This window comes from Pelophylax lessonae, assembly GCF_965119305.1.
Source record: "Pelophylax lessonae genome assembly, chromosome: 9".
In the NCBI taxonomy this organism is placed as follows: domain Eukaryota; kingdom Metazoa; phylum Chordata; class Amphibia; order Anura; family Ranidae; genus Pelophylax; species Pelophylax lessonae.
Window position 1 is genome coordinate 262,877,343 of NC_138776.1, and position 18,060 is coordinate 262,895,402.

General features: G+C 42.3%; 3 protein-coding genes across 4 annotated transcripts in view; 1 reads left to right on the plus strand and 2 right to left on the minus strand.

Annotated features, from left to right (window-relative positions):
- The window catches only part of LOC309564428 (uncharacterized protein), a gene marked incomplete at its 3' end in the record, with an annotated part of 637,385 nt that overhangs the window by 137,468 nt on the left and 481,857 nt on the right, over positions 1-18,060 (plus strand).
- LOC309562741 (uncharacterized protein) lies at positions 1,225-10,438 on the minus strand. 2 transcript variants are annotated; one of them, XM_082267029.1, is made up of 2 exons: positions 10,391-10,424; positions 1,225-2,844 (listed from the first exon to the last, which is right to left on the minus strand). In XM_082267029.1, the coding sequence occupies exon 2, from the start codon at positions 2,726-2,728 to the stop codon at positions 1,349-1,351; it is 1,380 nt and encodes a 459-aa protein (XP_082123155.1). In that variant the 5' UTR covers positions 2,729-2,844; positions 10,391-10,424; the 3' UTR covers positions 1,225-1,348. The 2 variants fall into 2 exon arrangements, 1 of the variants encoding a protein (XP_082123155.1); XR_014225641.1 differs by lacking the exon at positions 1,225-2,844 and adding an exon at positions 7,378-7,544 and having other exon boundaries at positions 10,391-10,438.
- Positions 16,309-18,060, minus strand: part of LOC309563884 (uncharacterized protein) — a 71,027-nt gene continuing 69,275 nt past the window's right edge. The window contains exon 14 of the mRNA XM_082268520.1: positions 16,309-17,740. Coding sequence (XP_082124646.1) covers positions 16,407-17,740 — 1,334 coding nt within the window. The 3' untranslated portion in view covers positions 16,309-16,406. The remainder of the gene's footprint in view (positions 17,741-18,060) is intronic.

The following is an 18,060-nucleotide window of genomic DNA, read 5'->3' on the forward strand; positions in this document are numbered from 1 at the left end:
AATCGGCCCATGGTACAATACAATACCAAAGGATTACGGTCTATGATCTGACCACATTCCAATCACCAATCATCTAAGAGTTATGGTCATTTGTTAACCAGTTCCTGCCTGGCCTATAGCAAAAAGGATGGCTGGGCAGGAAAAAGAGTTAAAAAATCTCACGCCTGAAACGGCAAGGTACAATACAATACCAAAGGATTACTATCTATGATTTGAGCACATTCCAAATCGCCAATCATCTAAGTATTATGGTCATTTGTAACAATAAAAATATGTCAAAGTCACTAATATTTATACATTGGTTGGACCAATGAAAAGCCATCTAATTCAGGAAAACAAAGGAAGAGCAATGACATACGGCAACCTATAAAAAAAAGAACGTCGTCTATGTATTGCCATACTTGCCCATCAAATTAGTTCTATGGTGCCATGTACCTGCCTGGCCTATAGCAACAGGATGGCTGGGCAGGAAAAAGAGTTAAAGGATCTCACGCCTGAAACGGCCCATGGTACAGTACAATACCAAAGGATTACTGTATATGATTTGAGTACATTTCAATCATCTAAGAATTATGGTCATTTGTTAAAAAAAAACAACAGGACTCAGTGAAGAACTTTACGGTTTATTTTACAAAACCAGATGGTTATTTTACAAAACCAGAATGAATAATTAACACACAGCAAATCAAAGCTTGAATCTAAATCAAATCCTGATGGGATCGGATGTAGCTCTACGACGATGAAGCCAGAACATCCCCAATGGTAAAGAAATCAAGTTCCTTATCTAATTTTGCTTACAAGACCTGTATCATGGCTGGTTTTTATTGGTAACCCTGAAGAGATTTGGGTGGGATATAGTCTCCAACCCATGGACCAGGTTTTGGTCTTTCCCACAGGTTTTGCAGTTACCACCGCTGGTCCATGCTGTAGGTCAAGAAGACATGCTGGGCTGGAGAGCTAAAGGCTTGCTGAATATTTTCCAGTGGGAAATGATCTTGTGTATGGACTAATGTCATTCTGTAAAGGAATTTAACAAAACCAAGGGACTTTTTTGGACTATATAAGGCTTGGTTGAGCAAATGATTGTTTTATCGTTGAGTCTGGAAGCCTGTTGCTAATGTGTTTTGCTATCCTGGAACAAACACAAAATTGCACTTTGTATGGCTACTTAAAGTCTAATTGGTTAACTACAATAAAAATATATCAAAGTCACTAATATTTACACATTGGTTGGACCAATGAAAAGCCATCTACTTCAGAAAAATAAAGGAAGAGCAATGAGGTATGGCAACCCATAAAAAAAAAGAACGTCGTCTACGTATTGCCATACTTGCCCATCATATTAGTTCTATGGTGCCATGTGTGAGTGTGGGATCAAGTCAGCACTGATTGAATAGGGACGCTCATCTGTGTGACTTCTCTGGTGTCTAAGACAATTTCCTTTTTGCTTAAAACGTTTCCCGCACTCTGAGCATGAGAAAGGATGCTCACCTGTGTGACTTCTCTGGTGTATAAGAAGACTTTCTTTCTTAGTGAAACATTTTCCACACTCTGAACATGAAAAAGGACGCTCGCCCGTGTGACTTCTCTGGTGATGAAGAAGGTCTCCTTTTGTGATGCAGGATTTCCCGCATTCTGAACATGAAAAAGGACGCTCACCTGTGTGAATTCTCTGGTGTACAAGAAGGCTTCCAGTTGTAGTGAAACACTTTCCACACTCTGTACATGAAAAAGGACGCTCACCTGTGTGACTTCTCTGGTGTCGAAGGAGGTCAGCTTTTGCACTGAAACATTTTCCACACTCTGAGCATGAAAAAGGACGCTCGCCCGTGTGACATCTCTGGTGCTGAAGAAGGTCTCCTTTTGTGATGCAAGATTTCCCGCACTCTGAACATGAAAAAGGACGCTCACCTGTGTGAATTCTCTGGTGTACAAGAAGGCTTCCAGTTGTAGTGAAACACTTTCCACACTCTGTACATGAAAAAGGACGCTCACCTGTGTGACTTCTCTGGTGTCGAAGGAGGTCAGCTTTTGCAGTGAAACATTTCCCACACTCTGAACATGAAAAAGGACGCAGACCTGTGTGAGTATTCTGGTGTTTAAGAAGGCTTTCTTTATCAGGGAAACTTTTCTCACACTCTGGACATGAAAAGGGGCGTTCACCTGTGTGACGTCTCTGGTGTCTAACAAGGTGTCCGCTCGCACTGAAACATTTCCCGCAGATTGAGCACGAATAAGGACGCTCACCTGTATGACTTCTGTGGTGTTTAAGAAGGTCTGCTTTTGTAGTAAAACATTTCCCGCACTCTGAACATGAAAAAGGACGCACGCCCGTGTGAATTTTCTGGTGTGCAAGAAGATTCCCCTTTTGACTAAAACTTTTCCCGCACTCTGTACACGAAAAAGGACGCTCACCTGTGTGAATTTTCCAGTGCATAAGAAGGTTTCCTTTCTTAGCAAAACATTTCCCACACTCTGAACATGAGATAGGAAACTCACTCTTGTGACTTTTCTGGTGTAGAAGAAGGTCTTTGTTTTCAGTAAAAGATATCCCACACACTGAACAGGACAATAAATGCTGTCCTTTGTGAACCCCATCGTGACTTAAAGAAGATTCCTTGGGATTAGATAGATCTGTCGATACATCTAAAGTCTCAGTGTACGGATGTGTTTGTGGAATTACAGTATTCGATTTGTCAGAAGATCCCTCAGGATTTGAGAGGTCCATTGATCCTTCCAAGTGATAAGATCTATTTTGAGTATTATTATTTCCTTGGACATTATAATCGGGAGATAAAATGAAATGTCCCTCAGAGATATTCCTGTTCTGAGTGTAGTGTCCATCTGTTGGAAAGCAATTTACAGTATTAAAAGATGTTATAGGTATCTTTCATGCCTTAAATTAAGGAGTCATATATGTTGGTACAACGATAATACGGTTTTCAAAGCCCAGGCAAAAAAAAAAAAAAAACTGGGAACAATTATAACTCTAAACTATGAAAACAACTCAGATCAATGCTACAATATACCCCGACTACACTGAGTTATAGTGCTTCTACATTGATGACATGTTACTGTGAGAATGGAGATGAACCTTCCTTCCACATAATTTCCAGGAAGCGTATTGAGGAACAGAGATGGAACTTTTATGCGATGTACTGTATATCCACCTCAGTCCTTGTGAAAATGATGTTTATTTGAGGAATGGGTTTATAACATTGATGAGATGTCCCGTATCACCACCTTATTTGTTGGGAATGTAGCACTGCCTCCTAGAGGACTGCTGGTGAATGACACTTTCGAAATCCCCTGGGTTACCCGTAGCAACTGCTTGCAGAAATCTTAACACTTTATACTCCTGGCTCAGTCAATGATCAGTCTAGGGGTAGATGTTTTTGTGGTTTTACTTCATATTGGGATAGAAGAAGGGATGAGTGGGATACTCCAACTGTTGAACTATTCACAATTCAGAGGACTTTTATCTTGAGAATGCGGCTACTTCATCCTGCCACTTGAAGCTGAGGTAAGTGTTCCTAGTTGTATTTCTCTTCAGGGTATTCCCCCAGTACCCCCTTTCTATACACTTGCTGACACCCATCCACTGACTACACACTCCCAGAGTGGTCCCCTTCCTGGGCAGAACACTGGGCAAGATCCTCTGTACTCACGCTACTGTTTTTCCAGAGTCTCGCAGTGCCCCAACTCTTACAGTCAGCTCTCCTGGACCTCTGGGTTTAGCCTCACAGCACTGGCTCACCAGGCCAACTGCCTGCGACCATCATCAACTGCTGCAGAAGAGGAGGCAGCCGCCACCCTCTTTCTGGGACTTTGCTTCCCGCCAAAAGACCTCTACCTCATGTGCCCATGGCTTTTTATACACTGCCCGATAATGCACCGAGACCAACTGTCTGTGCCAATCCCTGGGACAGTACCAAAAGCCTGTGTGTCATTGGCCAGGTTTCCTCCAGCATCCAACGTGCCTCCCCATTGGATCAGCTGGGGACACTCCCTTAGACCAGATGAATCACACACTGGGCACACCGAGCAGACCTAACTCCCAGATCCTGATCCCTGATAAGCAGAGTGCAAAATAGAATTTGCCTGCTGCTCCTCTAATAGGCAGACAGAGACAAAAACTATACTCACTCTCTAGCATCTGACTACAGGAACATGATGTTACATTGAGGAATGGAGATGGACCTTTCATATGGTGTACAGTATCTCCTCCTCATTTGTTGGGAACATGACGTTATATTGAGTAATGGAGATGGACCTTTCATATGCTGTACAGCAGGGATCCTCAAACTACGGCCCTCCAGCTGTTATGGAACTACACACCCCATGAGGCATTGGAAAACTCTGACATTCGCAGACATGGCTAGGCATGATGGGAATTGTAGTTCCTGAACAGCTGGAGGGCCATAGTTTGAAGACACCTGGTGTACAGTATCTGCTCCTCATTTGTTGGGAACATAACGTTATATTGAGGAATGGAGATGGACCTTTCATATGGTGTACAGTATCTCCTCCTCATTTGTTGGGAACATGACGTTATATTGAGGAATGGAGATGGACCTTTCATATGGTGTACAGTATCTCCTCCTCATTTGTTGGGAACATGACGTTATATTGAGGAATGGAGATGGACCTTTCATATGGTGTACAGTATCTCCTCCTCATTTGTTGAGAACATGACGTTATATTGAGGAATGGAGATGGACCTTTTATATCTTTTTGTACAGAATGTGGTGCAAGTGGGTGATCTCTTCTGCAAGTACTGTGTACATGCCCAAAGCTAGTACGCTATTGGGAAAAGGTCATAGCAATCAATAATATAATCTTTGAATTCTCACTAATATTTCACATGTTTGCATATTTGGATCTTTTGACTTGTCTATGTTAAATGAACACACATTGCAGTCTTGTATTATTAGATACACGTTTATACCATGAATTTACATCCTAGCCATGGAATGTTTTGATCATATCTTTCTCTGAGCCCCCTTTTTTTTTTTGTCAGTTGCATTCACCCTCCCCCTCATTTAAGGCCTGGGGTTTTCTGTATGGGGACATTTGGGGTTTCCCCAAGTTTTCCCCTCCCCTTTTCCTTCCCTTTTCCCCTTCTTCTTTTTTTTTTTTTTTCTTCGTTTATCCTTCACTTTTTACTTTCTGAAAATTTGAATACTTGACAATCAAAACAAATTATATATCTCGATCTCTGCTCCATTTTTTTTAAACTATGTTACCAAATTGACCTGACTGCTATGATGATTCTTATTTTTACTATTGATATTTGCATAAAATCAATGTTGTAATTTTTATGTAATTGTAATATTTACAGTATATAAACCCTCTTGAATATGAAACAGTAGAGCTGATACATTGTATTTTTCAGGGTTACAGGAATCGTCTGAGGAAGCGACTTGAGCGAAACGCGTCGCGATTCCACATTTTCCACTAGTGTATCCCATGTTAATATGAACTGGTATCATGATCCTATCATGATTTGGTAGTTTTTTTATGAATTGCCTTTTGTTTTGGGAGGCTTTTTGGGATCCAGTGGACAACCTGTACTGTCTCTTGTACATGTATTATTTGCGTATTGAACACATGTTCTTTGATACAACTTTGTATGTCTTTATAAATAAATGATATATTTTTATATATAATATTGTTGTATTCATTTTCATCAGGATCAATACCCGCCATTAGCCTTCAAAGTCCCATTACCATTTGAGAGACTGAGAGAACCCAATACGCTGTGGGATCCTCTCATCCCTCTCTTCTCTTTTTCCATATATATTTTTAGGGATGTGGCAATAGTGGGACCCATAGTATGTCTCATCCATCCTTTGCATTAAATGAACACACTACCAATGCATTATCCAGAATGGTGGTCCTTAAGTGGGTCTCTATTGACCGAGGCCCTGGCACGAAATAGGTTGATTGCTTAGTTACTTAGCTTCAGCTGGGGGTTCACTGTAAAATGAAGATAAGTAAATAGACTACTGCTCTGGTAACATTTACAATTCAATTACTTTCTCACAGAACAGATGTTAGTATGGTTTAATTCTTCCTAAACTCATTTATAACTTTTGTCTCTGGTAGAAATTTGGAAACCTGGACTCTGACCAATGTCCCCTTTTCTTGATAAGCTGATATATTTGTTTTTGTTGACAAAGAACTTTACTACCTACAGTCTTTATAAAGATAAAGGTCATCTCTACTACCATGTATGCCATCTTCAGAAGCGGCTGCCTCCTTATGCACCAAATGTAGCCATTTTGTTCTTTTCGTTCTCTTTATCTGTGTGTTCTTGTAGTTAAAATGCAAAAATTTCCTAAATAAAATCTGCAAAAAAAGTGTAATAACAGAAATATAAGCTGTTTCAGCATTTAGTATTTATTACGTACCTGTATCTGTAAGTAAAGAGGATTCCTCCTTTTTAATGTTCATAATCATCTCCCCCTCCTCTTTAGACTGCTGATCTCCACTCACCAACGTCTCTTCTTCTTCCACTTTATTCTCAACTTTGATGTCTTTCAGTTCTTCGCCCTAAACCCCAAAGATGACAGAATGCAGGAATTACATAGAATGTCATCTCATATCTTAGAAAAAATTTTTAGGCCTCATGGTAAGCCCCGTCTACCTGATGATGGTGGGGGATGGTGTGATCTTCCTGTGTGGAATCCCGGGAATACGGAGGACGGGGACATCTCTCTGGTTGGTTTCTGTCCCTGAATGACTCCACCATATTGTCCTGGTACAGCTCTTTGTGTCCTTTTGGAAACTCTGATTCCTCAATCACCCCATCCTCATCATCCTCCTCTTTGAATTCAACTTTACAATCTCTCAGGTTTCCACTCTGAATATATTATAAAAAAGACATCAATTGTAATGATGCAGATAATGTACGGATCCTAATGATCAGTTTTTGTTCCTCACCTACCTGATGATGGTGGGGGATGGTGTCATCTTCCTGGGTGGAATCCCGGGAATAAAGAGGACTGGGAATTCTCTCTGGTGGGTTCCCATTACTGGATCCATCTGTAGGAAACACACACACTGACTGAAAACATTGTTTCTATGTGTTTATCAGATGATGGGGGATCTAGGTGGATCCTCCGTACTGCTCTCTCCTTTACAATAAAGTCTCCTCTTACCCGGTGATGTGAGGGGCGGCTGATTCTCCATCATGACGTCCTTGTAGAGATCCTTGTGTCCTTCTAAATACTCCCACTCCTCCATGGAGAAATAGACAGTGACATCCTGACACCTTATAGGAACCTGACACACACAATGATACAGTCACCATCCAGACACATCCCTTGTCTGTTACTGGATAATATCCCAGAATTCCCGGCACCGCTCACGTCTCCTGTCAGCAGATCGGTGATCTTGTCGGTAACTTCTAGAATCTTCTTGGCACTGGTTACCTCTGTTGTCAGGTAGTTAGGTGGAGGCACTGTGAAGGATGACGGTCCGTGAAGACGGCTGCTGGGTGGTAATGGTTCTCCAGGTGTTTTCTTCACTACTTTATATTCCTGCGTAAAGTGAAAGTAACAGTTATCTCTACAGAATTTCTGGAATCCTCACCTTTCCTGTCAGGTCTGTGTTTTTATTACAGAGTTAGGAATAAGGTCATGTGACCTCCCAGAATTCTCACCTCTCTTGTCAGGTCTGTGTTTTTATTACAGAGTTAGGAATAAGGTCATGTGACCTCCCAGAATTCTCACCTCTCTTGTCAGGTCTGTGTTTTTATTACAGAGTTAGGAATAAGGTCATGTGACCTCCCGGAAACCTCCTAACCTCTTTAGTCAGCAGGTAGATGATCTCCAGGGTGAGGTTTAATATCCTCACAGTCATGTGACTTTGGTCCCTGTCCATCCTTATCAGGGCTTTTTTTCCTCAGATAATAGTTGCAGGAACTTCCACCGTCTGAGTCTTCTTGTCTCCGCCCCCTATCCACCTCCGACAACCGTTCCTTGGTTCCACCCCCCTACTCACCTCCCAGTAGCACCCCTTTTAAGACAATAGAGAGGCAGGTATCATTTTGTGGTGCTAAGTAATTTGTATGGAATTCGTTTTGGTAACAAGAAAAGTAGTAAAATAGATCCCCACAGCCAGCAGCAATAGACCCCCCCCCAGCAACAATAGATTTGCCCAGAAACAATAGACCCCCCCAGCAACAATGGACCCCCACAACAAAAAGTCACCCCAGAAGCAAGAAAAGATCTTCCAGCAGCCAGCATAAATAGACTCTCAAGCAGCCAGCAAAACTAGACCCTCTCTCTCAACAGTAGATCTCTTCCAGCAACAACTGACCCCCAGTAAAAATAGATCCAACACCAGACCTCCTCAGCAGCAATAGACCACCACACAAAAATAGATCCCCTCCAGCAACAACAGATCCAGCAGCACACTCCAGCACCCCTTGTTGTTGCATACATTCACTGCTGGAGGTGCGAGTTGTGTGACTTGGGGATGGAAGCTAAATGCTGTGCTCTTAGTATATATGGGGAAATGGTCCCAATACTATGGTGCTACAAAGGAGGATTGGGAAGATGGCTTAATTTCATGATATCGTAAAAGACTGCTACAGAATGTTCACGCTCAAGATTCTGATAGTATGTCAAATGTGATATGTTACGGGAAGTATTGTGAAGGTGAGAAGTTGCAGTAAAGTGCTGAAATGCATTTGTGTGTGGACATCCCTTTATTCTGAGTATGAAGGCCTTTAGCTGGGAAAGTCGTGAGCGGGCCTATGGCTAGGAGACGTGGGTACAATATGGTGGCTACAAAGGCAGGGGAATGGGTGCTCTATCCATGAAGAAACGGGGCGGGCTGTACAGTTTGTCGCCAACAACTGTCCAATCACAAGTCTCTTGATACATGATATTTACTGTAGGGATGTTTATTCCTTCGGCTGCCTTGATTAGAACTTGTACTGTAGTTCAGTCTTCTTCCTCCCGTATCCTGATCCAGCGAAGACACGGGGCTTTATTTACTAAACGAAAATTCACTGTGCACTGCAAGTGAACTTGGAAGTGCAGTCGCTGTAGATCTGAGGGGGGGGGACACGCAAGAAAAATAAAAAACAGAATTTTTGCTTGCACATGATTGGATGATAGAAATCAGCAGAGCTTCCCCTCATTTCAGTTCTTCCCCTCAGATCTACAGCGACTGCACTTCCGAATGCCCTTCTAGTGCACAGAGATTTGCCTTTAGTAAACCAACCCCATGGCGTCCATTATCTTACAGTGATGGGGGCCAACAGCCCCAAGACAGCTTTATTGAGGATTGATAAATGGTTCTATATTTAGGATGTATCCGGTCTATAAACCAGAGGCCCTGGATGGACAGTTGGATAAATGGTTCTATATTTAGGATGTATCCGGTCTATAAACCAGAGGCTCTGGATGGACAGTTGGATAAATGGTTCTATATTGAGGATGTATCCAATCTATAAACCAGAGGCTCTGGATGGACAGTTGGATAAATGGTTCTATATTTAGGATGTATCCGGTCTATAAACCAGAGGCTCTGGATGGACAGTTGGATAAATGGTTCTATATTTAGGATGTATCCGGTCTATAAACCAGAGGCTCTGGATGGACAGTTGGATAAATGATTCTATATTTAGGATGTATCCGGTCTATAAACCAGAGGCTCTGGATAGACAGTTGGATAAATGGTTCTATATTTAGGATGTATCCGATCTATAAACCAGAGGTTCTGGATGGACAGTTGGATAAATGGTTCTATATTTAGAATGTATCCGGTCTATAAACCAGAGGCTCTGGATAGACAGTTGGATAAATGGTTCTATATTTAGGATGTATCCAGTCTATAAACCAGAGGCTCTGGATGGACAGTTGGATAAATAGTTCTATATTTAGGATGTATCCGGTCTATAAACCAGAGGCTCTGGATGGACAGTTGGATAAATGGTTCTATATTTAGGATGTATCCGGTCTATAAACCAGAGGCTCTGGATGGACAGTTGGATAAATGGCTCTATATTTGGGATGTATCTGGTCTATAAACCAGAGGCTCTGGATGGACAGTTGGATAAATGGTTCTATATTTAGGATGTATCAGGTCTATAAACCAGAGGCTCTGGATGGACAGTTGGATAAATAGTTCTATATTTAGGATGTATACGGTCTATAAACCAGAGGCTCTGGAACGACAGTTGGATAAATGGTTCCATATTTAGGATGTATCGGGTCTATAAACCAGAGGCTCTGGAAGGACAGTTGGTTAAATGGCTGTATAAATATACTACGCATGTATGTAGTAGCATCTGCTGTAGATAAAAGACGGAAATGACGGGGGGGGGGGGGGGTACTGGATTTAAAAATACAAAATATATACAATATCTCATTACCTCCTCTGCTGCCAGTTCCAGCAATGTCTCCTACTTCGTCTCAACTCACCTTTCACCCGGAACTTCCTGTGACATCTCTTCCTGTCTGTGGCTCCTATAACTTCCTGTCTCTGCGTTCCACTACCAATACGTAGGATCACCGCCTTGTGGAATAACATAAAATCTGCCGCCTATAACATATTTTTCAATACTTTGATAGCTGTTCTCAGGATGTTCTTTAATTTTATTGTCTCTAAAACCCCAAGTTTAAATTTAAACAATGATTATTATTAAAAAAAATGTATGCTTATATCTTAAGCTTCTCGAGGGCAAGGACTGATGTGAATGTACAATATATATGTAAAGCGTTGCGTAAGTGCGTTAGTACCTATAATATATAAATAAAAAATAAATTGTGTTTTCCAGAAAGTAATCCCCATTTACTGGGTAACTTAAGTTATTAAAGATGCAAGTTTTCGGGGGCAACTTCATCGGGCTTCCTACGTTTCTTATAAATGGTTCTTCAGCCCACATATTTATACAAAGAGTTACGAGGAGGAGCAATGAAATATACACATTGAAAAAACAGTTTATATATATATATATATATATATATACATTTTAAAGGTTGTTGTAGGAATTAATTTAGAGTTTAGAAGCGTTATTGGGGTAACTCTCTCAGAGATAAGGGTTCCAGGCACAGGTCTCACCTTCAATGACAATCCTTTTGAGATGTCTATAAAAGCAATCATATACAACTCTTGTCATCTCATTAAGTCCTTTTGCACTGTCCATCCTTTTGGTCAAAGGTTTCCGAAAAATTAATTAAGGTCTGAAAATTAATTAAAACCATAGTGGCACATAAAATTGCTGTCCTGATTCAGACACCGGTCCAGAGTTTTAAAATTGGTCTATGAATTCCCATTCTAGTCTCCCTTTCCTTGACTTGAAGTTCCTCATCAGGTATATGGTTTGTGCTGCAGAAATGACCCACCAGAAGGCGTCGTTAATTGTGAAATCTATGAAGGTTCATAAATTGGTGAAGGGTTTGACCCATCTCCTCAGCATAAAGTCCCAAGGAGCACACAATATGCTCCCCCACTGCCCTCACCTGCGTACAAACAGACCCCCCCCCCCCCCTGTTCATCTCCCAGTCTCAGCCCTCCACACAGTCAATTTTTGGCTCTGCCTCTCTTCCACTGAGCAGGAGCGGCAGTGAGATCGTCCTGCAGGGGGTATCTGCATCTGAGCCACCAGGCTGTTTCTCGGCCAGCATGGGATGACCTGGCCTGTCTACATTAATCAGGCCCTGAATCCAGGGACAAAACCGGGGACAGACCTGGACCGGGCACAGTGTCCTCAATCCGGGGACTGTCCCGGGAAACAAGGGACGTCTGGTCACCCTACAATATTGGTCCCGTATAGGTGCTGTGGATAAGCGTGCAGGTCTCTTACATTTATGCATGCAGGTCGATGTTCTACTTCACATGTGTTAAATACAAGGCCCACAGGCCGAATCCGGCCCTCCAGGCCATTTCATGTGGCCATCGCACCTCTCCTGCAGTTGCAGCAGCCCCATTGTATCTGCCCCCACCATGTCTCAGCATTCAACAGCAGAAAGGAGGACAGAACTCCTATGCTGGATCCTGAGCTTCTCCTTGCAGCCCGATAGAGACTCGTCTCTGCCCCCCCAACCCCCTTCTCTGTCTCATCAGTCGGCAGCAGAGAGGAGTACAGAACTCCTTCTACAGATCCTGTGCCTCTCTGGGCAACCGCAGAACCCCCTCTTCTCCACCTTCCTGCAGTATTCAGCAGACTCCAGCCCTCCTCCAAACCCTGCATCTTCTGCTTCCACCCCCAACTTATTCCCGGCAGCAGCACAAGGGGGGGGGGGGGGGAAACTGTGATGTAAGGGAGTATGGGGGACTCATGGCTAATGGTGGGGTGGCTCTTGACATCTGAGTAAAGGGTGGGTGGGGTGCTCTGGACATCTAGTCCTACATATAAAACTAGCCCTTTGAGGGTGACCATAATGCTGTTGCGGCCCACAATCAAATTGAGTTTGACACCTCTGTTCTACTTGGTATTGGATTGTTAAAAGTGGTCTTTGGTTAGCCAGTTGTTGATTTGTTAGTAACGGTGCTTCCAGGCATATTCCCAGAGTATGTCATCTTCATGCAGAGGAGGCTGAAGTTCATTTGGAACCTTTTATAGATATTTTGAATTTGTCTCTGAATTCCCATTCTAGTCTCTCCTTCCTTGACTTGAAGTTCCTCATCAGTTACAGTATATGGTTTGTGCTGCAGAAACAACCCGCCACAGGGATATCTGTTTCAGTGTCATTAATTGTGAATCTATGAAGGTTCATACATTGCCAAAGAGTTTGACCATTCTCCTCAGCATAAAGTCCCAAGGGGCACACAATATCAGGTATATGACCTTTAGAGATCTAGAGCAGAAGTTACCATGTATTTTGTGGCTGTCAACCCAATATTGGTCCCGTTTTTAGGTGCTGTGGATACCTAAACCTTGTGGACAGCCTTCCCAGAAGAGTTGAATCTGTTATAGCTGCAAAGGGTGGGCCAACCCAATAATGAGTAGAGGATGGGTATTGGCGCTGCCTTAGGTAAATAGAAAATCAGTGTATGATGTAAACATATGAAGTGATAATACGATAAAGTGACAATACAATAAAGTGACAAGTGCAAATATTATCACAACTGATATAGAAATAATGTAAACATATAAAGTGGTAATGCAATAAAGTGACAAAGTGCAAATATTATCACAACTTATAAAGTGCACATTTCCAGTGGTATACAAATAAAGTGCTAGCATGCACGTGCAAGAAAGTCCTCGACTGTATAAAACAGTATGGTATAGGTGCTGGAAGTGCTAAAAAACCAATTAACTCTAGGTTGTAAAAAGACACAGTCCAGATTAGCAATAGTGTGCAACAAAAAGGTTCAGCCGTCCAATGTGGTGAAATCTCTAGAGACCACTGGCTACTTATAGCGTGGAATAGTATACGCCAAGACAGGTGGATAGTCAGGTGGGAAACACACTACCGGGAAGGTGAACTAGGAAGAGGTGACCCCATGTTTGGTGGTGAGGTGCTAGGTGATCCCTTCTGGTAGAAAGACACACTCACCAGAAGCACCCACCCCACACAGGGGTATAGGGCGGGTGTATAACGGTCAAAAATCACTGTATCTCCTCTCCTTCTAGGTCGGTAGATCCCTGGGGAATGGTCTCAGCGGTCCTGACAGCGAGTGTTCCTGAGATGGCAGTGGGTCCTAATATTCTCTTAGGGGCCGGGGTTACTCCGAGATATTCACCAGAGGTATCACAATCATATGCCAGGGGACAACAAGTAGACAAGGCACATAGCGTAATAACGTCTCAGTAAGGTTTATTAGTGCATAGATAGAGAGGTACTCACATAAAAGGCAGGTTAAATGAGCGTGGGTACGAGTCGGGAACGGTATGCGATCCAAGCCTTGATCTCGATTCCCCAACCGGAAGTGACGCGACACGCCGTACGCGTTTCGTAATCAATACGTTATCAGCATCAGGCGTCACTTCCCCAACCGGAAGTGACGCGACACGCCGTACGCGTTTCGTAATCAATACGTCATCAGCATCAGGCTGCTGATGACGTATTGATTATGAAACGCGTACGGCATGTCGCGTCACTTCCGTTGGGGAATCGAGATTGAGGCTTGGATCGCATACCGTTCCCGACTCGTACCCACGCTCATTTAACCTGCCTTTTATGTGAGTACCTCTCTATCTATGCACTAATAAGCCTTACTGAGACGTTATTACGCTATGTGCCTTGTCTACTTGTTGTCCCCTGGCATATGATTGTGATACCTCTGGTGAATATCTCGGAGTAACCCCGGCCCCTAAGAGAATATTAGGACCCACTGCCATCTCAGGAACACTCGCTGTCAGGACCGCTGAGACCATTCCCCAGGGATCTACCGACCTAGAAGGAGAGGAGATACAGTGATTTTTGACCGTTATACACCCGCCCTATACCCCTGTGTGGGGTGGGTGCTTCTGGGGAGTGTGTCTTTCTACCAGAAGGGATCACCTAGCACCTCACCACCAAACATGGGTTCACCTCTTCCTAGTTCACCTTCCCGGTAGTGTGTTTCCCACCTGACTATCCACCTGTCTTGGCGTATACTATTCCACGCTATAAGTAGCCAGTGGACTCTAGAGATTTCACCACATTGGACGGCTGAACCTTTTTGTTGCACACTATTGCTAATCTGGACTGTGTCTTTTTACAACCTAGAGTTAATTGGTTTTTTAGCACTTCCAGCACCTATACCATACTGTTTTATACAGTCGAGGACTTTCTTTCACGTGCATGCTAGCACTTTATTTGTATACCACTGGAAATGTGCACTTTATAAGTTGTGATAATATTTGCACTTTGTCACTTTATTGCATTACCACTTTATATGTTTACATTATTTCTATATCAGTTGTGATAATATTTGCACTTGTCACTTTATCGTATTATCACTTCATATGTTTACATCATACACTGATTTTCTATTTACCTAAGGCAGCGCCAATACCCATCCTCTACTCATATTACTTTTAGTCTCCGGACTAATATTCTGGGAGGCTGCAGCCTTACAATTATCTATAATTTCCATTTTTTATCACATACTTGTATTTTATACTTCTACATTGTCACTCACAACTGCACTTTCTAGCTCTTTGTACATCCAAATAGAGACCTTTGCGTGGAGTTTATACCTTCCAACTCAATAATGAACCCTACGGACTAAGACTGGGGTGCCATTAAAGTTCATGTGAATGTAAAGGCAGGTGTCCCAATACTTTTGACAATATAGTGTATAGCTGAGAACTGATTTGGGCAGGAAGGGGTAAAAGTCCCCGGTATTGAAGTGGTTAACATAGGAGGACCTGTCAACTGGCAATGGAGCGGAAGCCCAGAAGATTACGGGAAAAAGAGTTAAAGGATCTCATGTCTGAATCGGCCCATGGTACAATACAATACCAAAGGGTGACTGTCTATGATCTGAGCACATTCCAGTCACCAATCATCTCAGAGTTATGGTCATTTGTTAACCAGTTCCTGCCCGGCCTATAGCATACGGATGGCTGGGTGGGAAAAAGAGTTAAAGGATCTCACACCTGAAACGGCCCATGGTACAATACCAAAGGATTATGGTCTATGATTTGAGCACATTCCAAACACCACTCATCTATGATTATGGTCATTTGTTAAAAAAAAAAAAAAAACAGGACTCCGTGAAGAACTTTACAGTTTATTTTACAGAACTAGAATGAATAATTAACACAAAGATTGACTCTAAATCAAATCCTGATAGGATGAGATGTAGCTCTAAGACTTCTTCAATGTTAATTTTTAGATGAAGCCAGATATCCCCGATGGTAAAGAAATCAAGTTCCTTATCTAATTTTCCTTACAAGACCTGTACCATGGCTGGTTTTTATTGGTAACCCTGAAGAGATTTGGGTGGGATATAGTCTAAAAACGCATGGATCAGCTTTTGGTCTTTCTCACAGGTTCTGCAGTTTCCACCGCTGGTCCATGCTGTAGGTCAAGGAGACATGCTGGGCTGGAGAGCTAAAGGCTTGCTGAACATTTTCCAGTGGGAAAGGATCTTGTGTATGGACTGATGTCGTTCTGAAAAGGAACTTTACCCAAAGCATAGGACTTTTATTCACAACCTGGACTAAAAAAGGCTTTTTTGAGCAAATTATTGTTTTATCTTTGCGTCTGGAAGCCTGTTGCTAATGTGTTACTGCTATCCTAGAACAAACCCAAAATTGGACTTTGTATGGCTACTACAAGTCTAATTGGTAAACTACAACAAAAATAAGTCAAAGTCACTAATATTTATATATTGGTAGGACCAATGAAAAGCCATCTACTTCAGGAAAACAAAGGAAGAGCAATGACGTACAGCAACCTATGAAAAAAAAAAAGAACGTCGTCTACGTATTGCCATATTTGCCTATCAAATTAGTTCTGTGGTGCCATGTGTGACTGTGGGATCAAGTCAGTACTAATTGAATAGGGACGCTCATCTGTGTGACTTCGCTGGTGTTTAAGAAAATTTCCTTTCTGTTTGAAACTTTTCCCGCACACCGAGCATGAGAAAGGACGATCGCCTATGTGACTTCTCTGGTGTCTAAGAAAATTTCCTCTTTGCTTAAAACGTTTCCCGCACTCCGAGCATGAGAAAGGGTGCTCACCTGTGTGACTTCTCTGGTGTATAAGAAGACTTCCTTTCGTAGTGAAACATTTTCCACACTCTGAACATGAAAAAGGACGCTCGCCCGTGTGACTTCTCTGGTGCTGAAGAAGGTCTCCTTTTGTGATGCAAGCTTTCCCGCACTCTGAACATGAAAAAGGACGCTCACCTGTGTGAATTCTCTGGTGTACAAGAAGGCTTCCAGTTGTAGTGAAACACTTTCCACACTCTGTACATGAAAAAGGACGCTCACCTGTGTGACTTCTCTGGTGTCGAAGGAGGTCAGCTTTTGCAGTGAAACATTTCCCACACTCTGAACATGAAAAAGGACGCAGACCTGTGTGAGTTTTCTGGTGTTTAAGAAGGCTTTCTTTATCAGGGAAACCTTTCTCACACTCTGGACATGAAAAGGGGCGTTCACCTGTGTGACGTCTCTGGTGTCTAACAAGGTTCCCACTCGCAGTGAAACATTTCCCGCAGATTGAGCATGAATAGGGACGCTCACCCGTATGACTTCTGTGGTGTTTAAAAAGGTCTGCTTTTGTAGTAAAACATTTCCCACACTCTGAACATGGAAAAGGACGCACACCTGTGTGAATTCTCTGGTGTGCAAGAAGATTCCCCTTTTGACTAAAACTTTTCCCGCACTCTGTACACGAAAAAGGACGCTCACCCGTGTGAATTCTCCAGTGCATAAGAAGGTTTCCTTTCTCAGCGAAACATTTCCCACACTCTGAACATGAGATAGGAAACTCACTCTTGTGACTTTTCTGGTGCATAAGAAGGTCTTTGTTTTCAGTAAAAGATATCCCACACACTGAACAGGACAATAAATGCTGTCCTTTGTGAACCCCATCGTGACTTAAAGAAGATTCCTTGGGATTAGATAGATCTGTCGATACATCTAAAGTCTCATTGTACCGATATATTTGTGGAATTACAGTATTCGATTTGTCAGAAGATCCCTCAGGATTAGAGAGATCCATTGATCTTTCCAAGTGATAAGATCTATTTTGAGTAATATTATTTCCTTGCACATTATAATCTGGAGATAAAATGAAATGTCCCTCAGAGATATTCCTGTTCTGAGTGTAGTGTCCATCTGTTGGAAAGCAATTTACAGTATTAAAAGATGTTATAGGTATCCTTCATGCCTTAAATTAAGGAGTCATATGTTGGTACAACGATAATACGTTTTTCAAAGCCCAGGCAAAAAAAAAACTGTGAAAAATTATAACACTAAACCATGAAAACAATCCAGATCAATGATACAATATACCCCGACTACACTGGGTTATAATGTTTCTACATTGATGATGTTACTGTGAGAATGGAGATGAACCTTCCTGAGGAACAGAGATGGAACTTTTATGCGATGTACAGTATATCCACCTCAGTCCTTGTGAAAATGATGTTCATTTG